This window comes from Heptranchias perlo, chromosome 19, assembly GCF_035084215.1.
Source record: "Heptranchias perlo isolate sHepPer1 chromosome 19, sHepPer1.hap1, whole genome shotgun sequence".
NCBI lineage: Eukaryota > Metazoa > Chordata > Chondrichthyes > Hexanchiformes > Hexanchidae > Heptranchias > Heptranchias perlo.
The window spans coordinates 15,653,336-15,670,114 of record NC_090343.1 but is presented as its reverse complement, the minus strand read 5'-3'; the positions used below and the strand labels follow the sequence as shown (position 1 = coordinate 15,670,114).

Genomic DNA, 16,779 nt, shown 5'->3' with positions numbered 1-16,779 from the left:
CTTTCTGATGCCAATACTTGCTCTCCTTTCATAAAGTACACGTGATTTCAATGAAATTAAACTTGGGCGACTTCTACAATGGGCCGGCGATCCACTCCGCCAGATTAGCACCCAAGCTCTGAGTTTCTCTTGTAAAGAATTCCCAGTAATATTTTAGAAACTTGTCCATTGAAGATCTAATTTCCAGATCGAGACGTTGATAACCCATACTCTTTGTTAGCACCGGGTTCAGTAATATGTTGTAAAGTAAAATCACCATAGAAAGATATGCCACTGGGAAACTGTCTTTTTCACATTCAGTCCCCAAAGGATTAACCGTCTTTAATACACACCAATTGCCAATTAAAAGGCAGAAATAAGATAGGCCTGGATTTCCCATTAGCTGGTAATGTTGCTGTCCTTTTATTGCTATACATTAATGTGTCCTCTGCCATTTTGCACTGAGGCCCAAACTGATGAAAATGCCTTGCCATCTGGCCATGTCGGCAAACTGTTAATTGGGAGGGGGTGGTAGGATTGTTTCTTATCTCTGTCCAGTGTGGGTATCAGCAATACTTTGGGGGAATTAAATGTTTCTCTTACTGTCTGTAATTGGAGTCATGCACTTCATCCAGCCATATCTCGTCATGGCAACTCAGTAAAGTTTATAAAAGAGTTAGTTATCTGGACCAGATGTTCTTTCCTTCTCTTTAGTAATAGGCTAACCTCCAGAAGGACAAAACGGGTACAGCAGATGGGGTTGTAAAGCTACACCAGCCAAAGATTTGAAGTTCCAGCTTTAATTGCTTCAGGGAATAAGGATACATCCACGATGCATTTTAACCAAATGATTTGGCAGCTCTGACACATTTGCGTTCTCACCAAGAAGCTAAATGTGTGGTAATGAGTAGTAATTCAGTCATTTCACATTAATTGTATATTAACTTTTGCCCATTCTCCTACACTTGCTTCTGAGAGTAAATATTTCTCTTGCACGGACCCAATGATTATGCGTTTTGCTTGTTAACTGCTTCTTAAGTAGTAATTAAAGTGAGAAACATGCAAATTTACTTGGGGTTTACTTCATTTCCACATTTCTGCCATTTAAAAGTGGTGTTAAAGCACTGGATGTAATCAGCAGAGATCCAGTGCAGGATCAGAGCAGGAGATATTACCGGAAGGAGGAGTATTTTGGTAGACTCCGCAGCAAGGGTATCGCACCGTCAATGATAGATACTTATTGGAGAAGGAGCGACAGAAACAGCAGGAGCTGACAGCCTGGGAGGCGCAAGGCCATGGGAGGGGGACTTGCAACTGCTTAATGCAGCAGCATGAGTACCACTGACATGTCACTTATCGGACATCTGTGTGTAGCAAGACTTTGTGATCTTAGACCTGTGTAAGATCCAGGAACCAATCCTGCAGCCATGGAGAGACATATGGATGGCATTCTTGGTGAAAGTGACCATCACACTCAATTTCTACGCCATTGGGGTGCTTCCAGACACCAAGAGGAAACATCACTTGGTTCAGTCAACATCTAGTTAACCATTTCATCACTGAGATAATGGCGACATACATCAAGTTAACAGCGGCCTGCAGCACCAGCCAAGTGCAGTGGTGTTTGTTGAGTACAGGCCGCCATTACCTGTACTCACATCACTACTTGTGCATGGGAGCACTGAAAAATTGTGGAAGACAGTGGCAAAAATCGCAGGGAATTTTCCTAATTTCTTGTGGAGAAATTGCTGGTTATTGTGAATTTGTATTAATACTCTCCTCTTGCTCAATCTGGTTAACTTTCTTTCACTCCGACTCCCAGTTTATGTGGAATTCTCTCCATCCCCCCCCACTGCCAGTTCAGTTCATACTGGCAATCCTCTCCCATGCCACCCAGTTCACCCCGTTACTCCACTCTCCCCTCTGCTACCCAGTTCATACTGGCACTCTTCTCCCCCTCCATTCCTTTCACCTTTCCAAGTTCATGGAGCCAGTGTACCTCAAATTTACTGCTCACCACTGCTCCTGACTCCTCCCTGAAGGTTGCTGCTCTGGGGGATGGGGATGCTTCTGCACACTTGTGAATGAGAATTGCTCATCTCACTAGATGGAAGATAGAATGCAAGCTGTTTTCTGGGAGATATGGGTTCCCATTTCTAACCTAGCACAAGAAACAACCTACAATTATGTACATGTGAAGCAGAAACATATTACAGAGGACTTTTTGAGCCCCCCTAAAACAATATATCCAATGCTTGGACCACTCTGATGATGCCTTGCAGTATGAGCTGGAGCAAGTTGACAGAATAATTGTGGCATGCTACACAATATTGCCATTGAAAGAGGCACAGGCAGGCTTGTTGAAGAAAAACTACAACAAGGCAGCTCCCTGGAAGATGATGAAAGGAAACATGAAGCACCTGTAGCAAACCATCCAGTGCCTGAAGCAAGTTTTTTTTTTCCATTGAGGCCCTTTCTGCAAACAGGACAAAGCAGAGCTTTGTATGTATATGTAACTAAAATTGTGATCTGGTCATTATCACATTGCTATTTGTGGGACCTTTTTTTTTATTCGTTCATGGGATGTGGGCGTCGCTGGCGAGGCCGGCATTTATTGCCCATCCCTAAACCTTGTTACTGCGCAAATTGGCTGCCACGTTTCCTACATTATAACAGTGACTACATTTCAAAAGTTTTCTCTTGGACGTCCTGAGGTTGTGAAAGGTGCAATCTAAATACAAGTTCTGTATTTCTTAATAAGGCCGGTAGCCCAATTTGTTGCAGTCTGGCCGCCAACCCTATTAGCGTGCACCTCACCTGGATCGTGCCCCCACCACCCTCCCCTGTTCGGGCAAGATCCAATTTCTAGGCCACTGTATCTGTAATCCTCCCTTGACTACAATCTGCTTTTCTGCAACATTTTCAAATGGCATGGTCATGTTTTATGTATCATTATTTTTCATTTGCAAGCCAGGCAATACTGGTGATAAATATTCTTTGATAGATCCAGCCGCACTAAGGTAATAAAGTAGGTGATGAAGCATGGAAGCTCACTAAGGAACATAAAGCTATCTGATCAACAATTCTTCTGATCCTTCCTATTTTATCATTAGTGGCCATATGAGTCTAGATTACCAGAGTTCCAAGGTGCAGATGGTGACTCAGTTTTCAATGTACTCAGAGTAGTATTAGTGTAGAAAGGGAGCTTGAAGAAACACTGTGAAAGCAATCAAACTTGTTTCTTTTCTCAAAAACAAGATGTAAATAACATTGACTTTCATTAAAGCTTTCTGCAAAGCACTGATTTGATTGTATCTTTCTGTCTCTCTTTACAGGTGGAGTCACCACATTTGTGGCACTGTATGATTACGAGTCCAGGACAGCAAGTGACCTTTCCTTTAAGAAAGGGGAGCGACTGCAGATTGTTAACAACACGTAAGCATGAAATTAGCTTGCCTGACTTGCATTTGTTGTGGTTATAGCATTTGCTGAACAACAATGGATAGTTTCATTCAGATTATTTTCTCCCCCTTCCCGAAATGATCATTTTAAACTTTATTATCTGAGGGGATTCAGCTAACCTGGCTGCTGTTGGTTTGAATCTTCCAGACCAGACCAGACCAGCTCTATTAGTTTAGGATTGAGTTTTGAACTGAACATTCAGTGGCTGAATTTAGCCAATTTGCTAAAATCTAAATTTTAGCACAAATCAGAAGGCATAGATTTGACGATTCTGTCACTTTAAGAAAAGGTGCTGCTTGGGCGTAGTTGGGCTGTTTGTCAAATTCTATCCACTCTGTGGATACCGGATCAGTAGCTTGCCAGATACTTAGTATTCAACCTCAAACGTCAGATAATGCCAAAAGCACATTAAATTGTTGGATAAGTTAAGGATACTTGAAAGCTATTTTGGCATCTAAACCATTCCATTGAGGAACTGTATGTCCCCGACATGCCTTTCACTTGCCATTTGGGACTCTTTCCCAGTGACTGCAAACCTTGCAATTACAGTTTTTGAATTAATCAAAATTTCAGCGTCTTTAATCGGAACGTTCATCCCTAATGATTTTTTTTTATCCCTCTGTGCCTTTCCCAATCGTTTTATCTAAACATTCAGTCTATTAATTTCCTGTTGACCATTTGGGAAATCCATTTCAGTATTTGACTTACAGTGACAGGGTCAAACTAGTACCAGTTTTCTAACATTCTTGAATGGTTCTATTAAAGAAACATTCTTTATGTTTTTATAATTTATTTTCAAACCATATTGGCTAAAATTACAACCAAGCAGATTGGTCAATAAAAATTGTACTTGTATAGCACCTTATCATGTCTCTGAAAATGTCTCAAAGAGCTTTGCACAAAGTACTTCTGAAATGCAGACTCTATAGGCGAATGTTTCAGCCAATTTGTCCACAGCACAAACAGCAGTTAGATGAGTCATCAGTTAATCTGTTTTGGTGGTGGTGGTGATGATGAACTCCTTTCCCTTTTGAATAGTGCCTTGGGATCTTTAACCTCCACCTGAGCAGGCAGATGCGGCCTCTAATGATCGTACCTCTTGCTTCCTCAGTACTGCACTGAAATGTCAGCTTAGATTATGTGCTGGAACCCCGAGTCGGGGCTTGGACCCACAACCCTCTGACTCAGAGTTGAGAGTACTGAGCCAAGCTGGCACTAGAGTAACAGTCAGAGCCTGAGTACACTAAAAGACCTGAGTTTAGTCCCTGCCTGCCTTGCTTGGTAGGGTTGCCACCAGAAGGGAAGGAAGCCATTCTGGGAAAGGAGCTTATATTACAGCATTCAATGAGTTAACCAAGAAGAAACAGTGTTCTGTTAGTTAGGGAGATTTTGGCTGCAGCTGCCCATCCTGTCAACTGTGAAGAATTTCTGAGTATGTGTGTATGTGAGCAGATAAACGGGTAGGGTTGGCATTTTTTCTTTTAGTTCCAAGCATGTCCTCACAAGTTATACATCTTTGGTGTTCAACAGGGTGTGTGTGTAACCTACTCCTGGCACCTGCTCAAGCCACTGGGAGGTGCTTACTGATGACTCAGTTTGATTTTCCACTCTCCCTTAGGGGAGGCTTATGGCCTCTACTCAGCTCTTCCCTCTTGAAATGCTGTTGAGAATAAGAGCTCAGTAGAGTGGAAGAATCAGCCCTCTGGCAATTCATCCAGTCTGTGCTTTCAAAGATTTTTTTAGATTTATCATTCAGTATAGTATACAATAGTAGTGTACAGTTTCAAAGATAAATTTTAAGTAATGGAAAACATCTGGCTGTATAGGAAGACAAAATGAATTGAGAAATTAACAATTATAACCCTTTTTATGTAGCCATGGGTATGACTGTCAGTGAGGAGATTGTTAGTGAGAGCGCGGACACGATGGGCCGCTGTATAACTCTCTATGACTCTATGATTTTTCCATATTGTGCCTGAATTTCAACGTATGTTTAGATCATTGTCGTCTTCATTCCCAGTGTAAATCCCTTTCACTGAATTATTGGAGAGGGTAGGGAAAAATGATTGACCCCTCAGTTCCATAATCTTCATATTTTAAATCCTCAGGATTCTTCAAACACTGAGCAGTTCAGTACACATTCAGCTGGAATATAGTGAATTGAACAATTTATGTACTTTGTTACTTTATACGGCTGAAATCTCCCTTTGCAATTAGGCTTTCTGGGAGGAGTTTTTATATATATATATTTATAAATATATAATTATTAGTGCTATTCACTTTTTTTAAAAAAATAGTCCTTTTCTAAGATATAATTGCATGGTGTTGGTCTAATTGCCTCTCTTCAGATTTTATCAGAGGTCTCTGGAAGAGTCACAAAAAGAGATGCTGCCCCTTTAAGGAAAGCTTAAAGGAACATTCCAGGCTACCACCAACTGCTGCACTGCTGGCTGAAAGTCCATGAAAATAGGACTTCTGTATTTTCCCCCTCCCCCTTTTCTTACGGCAGAGAGATGATTGGCTCTTGACAAACTCTTGTAATTGCTGAAGAATATTAAGTCTTAGATTTTTTGAAAGAAAAACCCCTTAGGGATAATTTTAACTTTGGGCGATAGTGTAAAATGGGCTTTATGGATTCTGCCACCTGTTATACATCTCTCACGGTTGTTGTCAATGGAAATGAAAATCGGGAGAGATATATAACTGGTGGCTGAATCGATATTGCACATTTTACACTATTGTCCAAAGTCAAAATTACCCACCTTGTGTTGATATTTCCTAAGCAGTGTGACACCAAATTTATGATGAGAAAAGGCTGTAACTATCTGCTGGTTAATGGCTGTCCTCAGTGAATGGCAAATCCACTATCTTTATTCAATTGACAGAATTCTAACTCTGAATTATTGAGAAAAGAAGCACTCTTGAACAGTAAGCTTGGAGGCTGGAGTGTTGCTTTAATGAACGATAAATTGTAACTACTGCTTATCTTTAAACACATGACTTGTATTACATGGGTATAGTCTAATCCCCTTTTCTTTTTTCACATGCAACATTGATAAAAATTTAGGAGATTGGATGGCAGGTCTGTATTGTTGTCTCTATTTATAATTTTATAATAAGTTGTCCCTTGATATGAGTTCACATGACTGCTGAGTGTGAACACAGTAGATATATTTTTTCATGATTGTCAATGGAATTTCTAATCATATACAGTAGGTTTTCAAACTTTACTCTGTGGGTGGACCACCTGCAAGTACTGCCACACTCCCTTTGGACCCCCTTTTCCAACGTGCAATAGACAGTGGGCGAAACCTTTCAACTTTGGGGGCATAAAACAGGGGTAATGGATACCCCCTGCCCGATTTAAATCTGGTATAAGGGGCAGCCGATTAATGACTGCTCATTTTACATCCCACTGAAGTTGATGGTTTCAGCTATCTGAAGGAAAATGTTGCTATCGTTGCAGTGAACAGTGTTCATTGATGTCCAGCAACTGAAATAACTGTTGTAGTATCTCGACAAATACAGAAAATGGATAACGGGCAGGAATCTGCTGACTCTGCAGATCCTTGTGCAGCCCTTAAGTTCCAAGGACCTCAGTTTGAAAACCTATGCTGTAGAACTAATAGATTTAGTAGTTGAACTCTTAGATTCTGGAAGCATACACTTATTGCCATGGCATTCCATAAGGGATGTTGTAATTTTTAGCCAAAGCAAGGTTCCTGGGCAAAAACAAAGATTAACAATTTTGTGTAGAGCGTATTGGACAATTGGAATAATAGTATTTAGATATTAATGTCATCTCATTCATTAGGTGTGGAAAAAAACCTAGCCCATTTTTTTTTAATATGGTATACGAAAATGCATCAAAATGTATTGTGCCTCCAAATACTTAAACCTCTCCACGCCTGATGCCATTCAGGTCACAGATGATCGATTTTGAGCTGGCTGTTGGTAACATTTTCTGATGCACATGATGTCAGTGCAGTAGGATGTCAGTGCAGTAGGATCCCAGTCAGCCTGTGGCTGTGATTTACAATTATTGCAGAGCAATAAGCCTGTTTGGATTCACTTTGATCAGATGGACTGGAAACTTTTCTGTATTCACATATGGCTGCATGCCTAAAATAGTTGAGATTCACATTCTGGGTATAGAGACAATCCTGAAGAATGTGTTGAAACTTCACAAATGCTTTCATATTTCTTATAAATGGTGGTGGAAGGTCTTTTAACTCTTTCCACAAGAACATTCTGATGACTTGTGTTGGAGAGAAAGTCTTAGAAAGAAGTAGAGTTCTGACTGTTCGTGATGTGTTCTTCACATCTCATCAGACTGGTTTCTTTGAGGAAAAACCTGCAGACATTTAAAGGGGATTATTATTTATTGAATTAAATGTTTGAGGATTAAAGGGATGGACATTCTGCCTTTTTTATGATTCTGCTTGGGCGGCCCTTAAATTCATGGTTTTCACAAAGCCAAAGATCGATCCCAGTAATGCAGCCCAAAAACATCCCAAGATTGTCAGAAATAGGACTTGCCTCTATTTATGCTACTTCACTTAATAGACTACAAGGTTTACATAATGTTATTTTTTTTTAAAATACATACCTAATGTTTGTAGCACTCCTCTTCCTTCAAGGTATTTTTTAAAATAAATAGTTGCTTCTTTTTTCTTTTGCCAGTTTTCATCACCAGTTTTTCCCCTTTCTTCCTGTTTTGAAGACATTGACTCCATGCTCTTGTTTAGTTCACAGATAATGGTCACAATCCTATTGCTCACCAAAGTAACCATTGTTTACGTGTGAAATCTGACTATGACCATCAGCAGGTTATTCAACCAATGGGGGAATCACAGGCCAACCCAATCCTGTCCTTTCCTGATATCCATGCTTCCATCAAGGATCATTGGAAAGCAACTGTGATGGGAACGCTGGTTGATTATTCCCCTACTTAATCCAGGGGTAAGGAATCTTACAACACCAGGTTATAGTCCAACAGTTTTATTTGAAAATCACAAGCTTTCGGAGGCTTTCTCCTTCATCAGGTGAGTGTCAGAAAGCCTCCGAAAGCTTGTGATTTTCAAATAAAACTGTTGGACTATAACCTGGTGTTGTAAGATTCCTTACATTTGTCCACCCTAGTCCATCACCGGCATCTCCACATCATAATCCAGGGGCATAGAGACCAATTGCTGCACTCCTACCAGCTCCCTGGGTGACATCCGATAATTCAGCACGAACCGTGAATTAAATCTGCAAATTTCCCGATTTGTTTGGCTTGGGTACCAACTGCAAAAATCCATTGAGTCTCTGGGAAAACTTGTCATTTTTAATTTCACTTTTAGTGAAGAGTAGCCTTGATCATCTAGTCATCCTGCTGATGTACTTCCTGGTGATCCTTTTTTCCACACGTTGCACAAGAGATGGGATCAAGCATTGCAGGGTGAAAGTGAGACAGTGCAGAAACCCATGGGCTACAGTGACTTGCCATGGCAGAGGCTCAAGCATCTTTATGTAACAGTAGCATCACTGTATGAGCCATTCTCTTGCTAGTGACAGAATCCTGAATGGGTAGCTCCTTTTAACCCTTCTCCAGTCAAAGTCCAAGGAAACGATGTCTCCCTGGGCCAACTGGATTTGTAAGCTTTTAACATGCATGCTGTGACACTGCAGTGGACTCCAGTATTACAATAATAAAGTTATTCAAATATTAGGTGTAGATTATTACTGTTGCATTAAAAATGATTGTGTTTACCATGTGTGTTATAATGTAGATATCAGATCCTGAATATACACCACTGCTTTTATTCAGGAATGGTATTTAAAAATCTGTTTCACTTTATTGGGGCAGAGCAAGAAATCATTGAAAAAGAAAGTAGCAGATAAATGATGGATGCCCACATACTGCAACTGGGTTCACTCATATTCACATTGAGTCACAGGTCTTCACTGGTATTCAGAAGAAATCCAATATCTACAGCCACATCTGACAAGCTGATCATTGAATGTGGGAAATGTCTTGCAATGTGTAGCACACTGATTTGATAGGTGCTGAGGGAGGAGATAAGGCATTGAGCAGCTGTACAGACTGACCCAAGGCCAGGAAAGACCAGCATCTGAAGCACTTTTATGAGAGACTAGAAAACTAATTTTGTTTCTGAAGAGAAATAAACTACTACATCGAGCAGTTAACTGGTTGTTAATGCAAAGGCACATGATGTAAAACTGCATTTACGTGGCTTTGTCATGATGCAGAAATGGAGTGTTAACCAAGTTATTAAAGGGAATCTTTTTGATCTAGTTTCTGCACAACAAAAGAAAAAAATTGATGACTTAAAGGGCCAGAATCTTCATGAAACTGCGCTAGGCAAACTTTTTCCTTCTTTGTTTACAAATCGAAAGAAAGAAAAATTTGCATTTATATAGTGCCTTTTGTGACCTCAGGATGTTGCAAAGAAGCTTCACAGCCAATGAAGTAGTTTTGAAGCATAGTCACTGTTGTAATGTAGGAAACACTGCAGCCAATTTGCGCCCAGCAAGGTCCCACAAACAGCAATGTGATAATGACCAGATTATCTGTTTTAGTGATGTTGGGTGAGGGTTAAATATTGGTCAGGACACCGGGGAGAACTCCCCCGTTCATCTTCGAAATAGTGCTATAGGTTCTCTTATGCCCACCCAAGAGGGCAAATGTGGCCTTGGTTTAACATCTCATCCGACATATGGCATCTTGGACAGTGCAGCACCCCCTCAGTACTGTACTGGAGTGTCAGCCTGGATTTTGTGCTCAAGTCGCTGGAATAGGACTTGAACCCATAACCTCCTGACGCAGAGGTGAGATTGCTACTACTGAGCCATGGCTAACGCTGTGTATACACAATACAACATAAATTGAATTTGAATATATCACCATGTCACTTTTGCGTGACATTATTGTGATGTAATGGTGCATGGGTCTTTTGGCTTTTCTCTCTTCCCAAAGGGAAAATAAAAGTTTGCGGAAAACTTGTTCATGGAGGGAGTGGCCCTTTAAATCCATGCAATCCAATTTTGCTGACCTAAAAATACTGATTGTATAACAGTTCAAAAAGTGTAAGCATCCCTGGGCAATGCGCTCGAGCACTTTTTTTTCAGTTTCTTTTCTGGTGATGCCTGCATCACAGAAAATGCGGTTGTGCTAATGTTACAAGCACTGAATCAAATTTCAAAGAAACTCCGGGGAAAAGAAACCCTGATTGCATCGGTTTCTAGTGATCTGGCAGATTTTCGCTTGTTGCAAAACATGACCAGTGCCACTTGAATACCTAGTGCATTCACTGTCTGAAATCAATGATGGATATTGATGTTTAAGTTAGTTGCTCATATTTAATCAAAGCACACTTAATCCAGTCAGAGTCAAGTAGACTACATATTCCATTCATTGCAAAGATGTGTAAGCAGGTTCAGCAAATTATGAATTTTCTATGACCTTGTTAGTCTTTTCCCCTTATTGGAAGAAGGGAAAAAAAATGCATTTTCTTATGCGTGTTTAAAAGGAGAGTGGAGAGAAAAATCTCTCTTCCCTGTGGTTACGTCTGAAAGGTATTCCAGCATTTTCTGAATTTCAACACTTTCTTCAATAATGGTTTATTAAAAGCCTGCAGCTCTGACATGAATCTGGATGGTTGGCTATTTTTATGTTATCATTTACTGGAAACTTGGATAGAAATGATTAATTGCAATGTAATGCTTTTTTATTGTCTCTTTTATGTCTTGCAGGGAAGGAGATTGGTGGTTAGCTCGTTCCCTCACTACAGGAAACACCGGATATATCCCCAGCAATTATGTTGCACCTTCTGACTCCATTCAGGCTGAAGAGTAAATAATTTGCTTTAGAAATGATAAACTGTTTTTTTTTTAATAGTTCGAAACAGCATTCTTTTGAAAAGAAGAATGCTTGTGATACCTTGTGTTAATATTTTACAGACCGATCCTTGTTCTTTTCAGTTGTGATAATACACTGTGATAATGCAGTAAGCAGTCCCCTCCCAATTCTCCAGCTGCTGGCTTGAAGCTTGGCAAAGATTAGGCTCTTCTGCTTGTCTGAACTCTGGGCTAGCTGTATGATGGGTGTCTGTCTCTCTGCATCAATTCTGCGTGAAATCCGCATTCTCCACAGTATTGCCCTTTTAAATCAATAGCATTCTTCAACAAATAGAATTATTTCTGCACAGATTCTAGTTTCAAACATCTTTGTTTAGTTTTACAGATAGAAACAGAGAATGCCTACTTTATTTTAACAAGATATCTATAAAGGTGTTGTAAAGGAGCCTATCAATTTTTTTTCAATCTTTGTTCCTACTCACCTGCAAGTACTGGCTCAAGCTGGGGCATGGGTGGTGGCCACTGGTCTGATACTTCATCCAAGTAGTCTTCATCCGCAAGCCTAGCAGGCTATTCAACTAGAAGGGGTGGGGAGAGAGAGGCCATCACAGCTGATCCAGTTCATACCCTCCCCTGATATCCACACTACATTCAAAATGTAGGAGACTGGCATTTTTGAGCTGGCTCCCAGCATTTCTGGCTCTTGTGGCTCTGGCCCAGTGGCCGATTTGCAGACCAAAAAAAAAACTGGGTCCATGATTCTGCTGCTGCGATAATGCATTGGATTCAGCAGCATAGTCACAGCAACTGGCTCAATGGCAGTTTCCCAGAATCTAAATCAAATGGCACCAATATAAATGGGCATGTAAAAATTATGAAGAAGGAAAGAACTTGCATTTAAATTGCACCTCCCATATCCTTGGAATATATATATATATATATCGCACAACATTAAAATCTATTGGCTAAAGTATGATTTTTCTATAGTGTGTTGCTAGTGTACTGTTGTTCAATATCCTAAATAAACCTAGCGACAACATTGAAAATGCACAGAAACTGCTTTTCCTGATAAGAAACAGTGCACATTAGAGGGATTGCACTGTTGATAAAGGCTTTGCCCAGTACGGAGTTGAGTTATAACAGAGCAAGTTCAATCCCCTGTCTGTGATGAGTTAGCTGATGTCAATGTTGGGGCAGCACCAAGGTCTCTACAGAAAAATCAGGCAAGGTTCTCAATCCTGGTCGTTACTTTGTGACCATTGCTGCAAAATGTATATTTGTGAACTTCAGGTGAGGACGGGATTGAGCTCAGCTGTGACGCTTTCCTCATGGTCAACTAGAACAAAGGGTGTTCAAACTGTGGCCTTCGAAGCCCAGAATATCTAATTCTATTTTCCGATTTGCCCTCTTTTTTTTGTGGGGCTGGAGGTTTGCAAAGGCCTGTTTTTAGTACTGTTGCCTCATTGGTGATTACATTCCAAATCTGAACACTGAGATCTGTTAGTATTGGCAACTTGAGATATATGAAAATTAATGGGAGCATGAATTTAAACTTTAATGAGCCCAGAGGCTCTCTGCAATGAACCTATGCGGCCCTCGAAAACAAAAACCTTGGACATCCTTTAGTAAGGCAGCTGCCGCTCTCCCTGTCTTGGGCTCAGCTCAAATATGAATCATGTTAACTCGAGTAAGGCTCCAACGAGCAGCCAGTGACCTTGAGGCCATATCCAATCATCTTTAGGAGGGAGAAACTGGTGAGCAGGGGATATGTATTTTTGAGAAAATGGAGGCACAATTAAAAGGTAGAGGAACATTCAATAACAATGTAATTCAATAGCCGGAGAAGACATTTTGGTACTTTAGAGGTTAAACACAGTGAGCTGCAGCTCCTGATGAAAGATCTCTTCAGCTATTTCAACGGAGCAGATTATTGGTGCCTGCACAGCTGGCAGCCTAGGGGTTAGCACAATGGGGGTTCGGTAAGGGAATCTGCAGTACCAATCCTCAGAATGGAAGTGTTGGTAAGGGAACAAAGATTACTGAGATGCTGGTGGACACTTTATTATCTGAGTGTCTCACTGGGACCTACAGACAGGAAAATTTATGCTCTGATGTATCTCCAAATATATGCATGGAGGCAAACAACCTCCTGAATTATTGAAGCTGCTATCTAGGGGACATATGCATTATTGATGGCATGGGGTCTGCATGTAGAGCATGGTTGTTCGTTTACACATGTATATGTGAGATATGAGAATGTTCTGTAAGTTTAAGAAAGAATTTAAATGGGTTATCAATTTTAAAGGAGCAGCTCGCCTTAACTGGCATTGTTGATGGCCAAATTATGGAACCACCTGAAAAAATGTATTGGTAATGCTGATTGCCTGGGCCTTTTATTTATGAAAAACACAACCACAAAATCCATTGTTAAATATTGACGTTAGTCCTATTTAATCAGAGTACACTTTACCTTGTCAAAGTTGCACAGACGATAGATTAGAAGGCGCAGGGACTTGTATGCAGGGGCAGTAGCTTCCAGGTTTGCTGTTACCTTTCTAAAATTGCAGTTTTGCCAGCTTTTAAAACAAGAGATATCACACTACACCCTGATCCCATTCTCGGAGAGTGTGGGACAGTGACATGCAAAATGCACTCACTGTTGGGCCAGCCACTGCAGCTGACTTGGAGAGAGGTGATATTGATGAGTTAGTGGTAGAGTGGAGCAGCTATTCCCTTTTTAAAAAAGCCCACCCTCAAAAGAATAAACTGATGTTTCGGAAAAACAATTTTAAAATGGCTTTTTTGATAGAAAGAAAAAACGTGGTCCTGTCTCGTTCCTTTCACATCCTGATGGATGTCTCAAAGTGCTTCACAGTCAATGAATTATTTTTAAAGTGTAGACACTCTTGTTTTGAAGGTAAACATGGCAGCCAATTCGCACACAGCAAAGTCCCACAAATGCAATGAGATAAATGACCAGTTGGTGGTGTGGGTTAATGGCCAGAACACCAGAAGATTCCCACGATACTTCTTCAAATATTGCAATTAGACCATATTAATAGGCAGGGTGTTAGTTTAATGTCTTGTCTGATAGATGGCACCTCTGACAATGCAGCGTTCCTTCAGTACGACACTGAAGCGTTAGCTTAGATTATGCGCTCAAGTCCTGGAGTGGGACTTGGACCCACGACTCAGAGGTGAGCCAAGAAGATTGATAAAAACATCTATTCTTAAACACCTGAAACTCCCCAATTACCTAAAGACGAAAAGCATCCCAATGTAGCACCAAATCACACGCACCAATAAGCCATATGGTCTCTGAAAATGATAAAGAATCATGAAAGAAGGTCTTTTGGCCAATTCGTCCTGTTCCTTCCACACAATCACTCAAAGGATTGGCTGGCTTCTATTACAAAGACTGCCTGGGGAACAACTCTGGGGGTGAAATTTCTCCATCAACAATTTTAATGGAAAAGTCAATACACGTACAAAATGGGATTTTATATTTTGTACTGCTGACTTTTTTTGCTAAAATTATAGACAGGAGTGTTAACTCCTTAATATTTTATTATTGCGAGTTAGTAAGGCTGCTTGTTTGATCCATTTGGACAAAAAATGTTAGATCTTTGATATACAAGAGAAATGTTTCCTGAAGTAAAGATGAATTTTGAGAGCTAAAGCGAGTATAATCTTAAAATTTGAGGGGGATTCTGCTCAATTCTATATAATCTTCAGTCCATTACTTGTTTGGCTTTAAAATGACAGGCCAGGTCTTGACGCTTTTCAAAATAAAATTGTGAAAGTAATTATTAAACTGTTAATGCAGTATCAGAAAAAAGAACCTATAAAATGTACAAAAGTCTCAATAAGAACATGAGAACAGAAGAAATAGGAGCAGGAGTAGGCCATACGGCCCCTCGAGTCTGTTCCGCCATTCAATAAGATCATGGCTGATCTTCCATCTCAACTTCACTTTCCCACCCTATTCCCATATCCCTTGATTCCCTTAATGTCCAAATATCCATCAATCTCAGTCTTGTGTAGATTGAGCATCTACAGCCTTCTGCGGTAGAGAATTCCAAAGATTCACAACCCTCTGAGTGAAGACATTTTTCCTCATCTCGGTCCTAAATGGCCAACCCCTTATCTTGAGACTATGACCCCTAGTTCTAGACTCTCCAGCCAGGGGAAACAACCTCTCAGCATCTACCCTGTCAAGCCCCCTCAGAATCTTTTATGTTTCAATGAGATCACCTCTCATTCTTCTAAACTCCAGAGAATATCAGCCCATTTTACTCAATCTCTTCTCATAGGACAACCCTCTCATACCAGGAATCAATCTAGTGAACCTATGTTGCACCCCCGCTAAGTCAAGTATATCCTTCCTTAGGTAAGAAGACTAAAACTGTACACAGTACTTCAGTTGTGGTCTCACCAGAGCCCTATATAATTGCAGCAAGACCTCCTTACTCTTATACTCCAACCCCCTTGCAATAAAGGCTAACATACCATTTGCCTTCCTAATTGCTTGCTTACCTGCACGTTAACTTTCTGTAACTTTTTAAAAAATTTGTTAATGGGATGTGGGCGTCGCTGGCAAGGCCAGCATTTATTGCCCATCCCTAATTGCCCTTCATGTACAAGGACGCCCCAAAGTCCCTCTGACTACCAAAATTTCTTAGTCTCACCTTTTAAAAAATATTCTGCTTTTCTATTCTTTATACCAAAGTGGATAATTTCACATTTCCCCACATTATATTCCATTTGTCATCTTCTCACCCACACACTTAACATGGAAACGTACAAAATAGGAGCAGGAGTAGGCCATTCGCCCCTTCGAGCCTGCTCCGCTATTCAATATGATCATGGCTGATCCTCTATCTCAATATCACATTCCTGCTCTATCCCTATACCCCTTCATGCCTTCTGTCTCTAGAAATCTATCTATCTCCTTCTTAAATATATTCAGTGACTTGGCCTCCACAGCCTTCTGTGGTAGAGAATTCCACAGGTTCACCATCCTCTGAGTGAAGAAATTTCTCCTCACCTCCGTCCTATCCCCGTATCCTGAGACTGTGACCCCTCGTTCTGGACTACCTCAGCCAGGGGAAACATCCTCCCTGCATCCAGCCTGTTTAGCCCTGTCAGAATTTTATTTCAATGAGATCCCTCTCGTTCTTCTAAACTCTAGTGAATACAGGCCTAGTTGACTCAATCTCTTCTCATACGACAGTCCTGTCATCCTAGGAATCAGTCTGGTGAACCTTTGCAGCTCTCCCTCTATGGCAAGTATATCCTTTCTTAGGTAAGGAGACCAAAACTGCACACAATACTCCAGGTGTGGTCTCATCAAGGCCCTGTATAACTGCAGTAAGACATCCATGCTCCTGCACTCTCATCCTCTTGCAATGAAGACCAACATACCATTTGCCTTCCTAACTGCTTGCTGCACCTGCATGTTTGCTTTCAGTGACT

At 40.7% G+C, this 16,779-nt stretch overlaps 1 protein-coding gene across 2 annotated transcripts in view; it reads left to right on the top strand.

The window, feature by feature from the left end:
* Window positions 1-16,779, top strand: part of LOC137335186 (proto-oncogene tyrosine-protein kinase Src-like) — a 139,423-nt gene that overhangs the window by 84,289 nt on the left and 38,355 nt on the right. For both annotated transcript variants that reach the window (XM_068000375.1, XM_068000376.1), the window contains 2 exons: window positions 3,315-3,414; window positions 11,200-11,298. In XM_068000375.1, coding sequence (XP_067856476.1) covers window positions 3,315-3,414; window positions 11,200-11,298 — 199 coding nt within the window. The remainder of the gene's footprint in view (window positions 1-3,314; window positions 3,415-11,199; window positions 11,299-16,779) is intronic.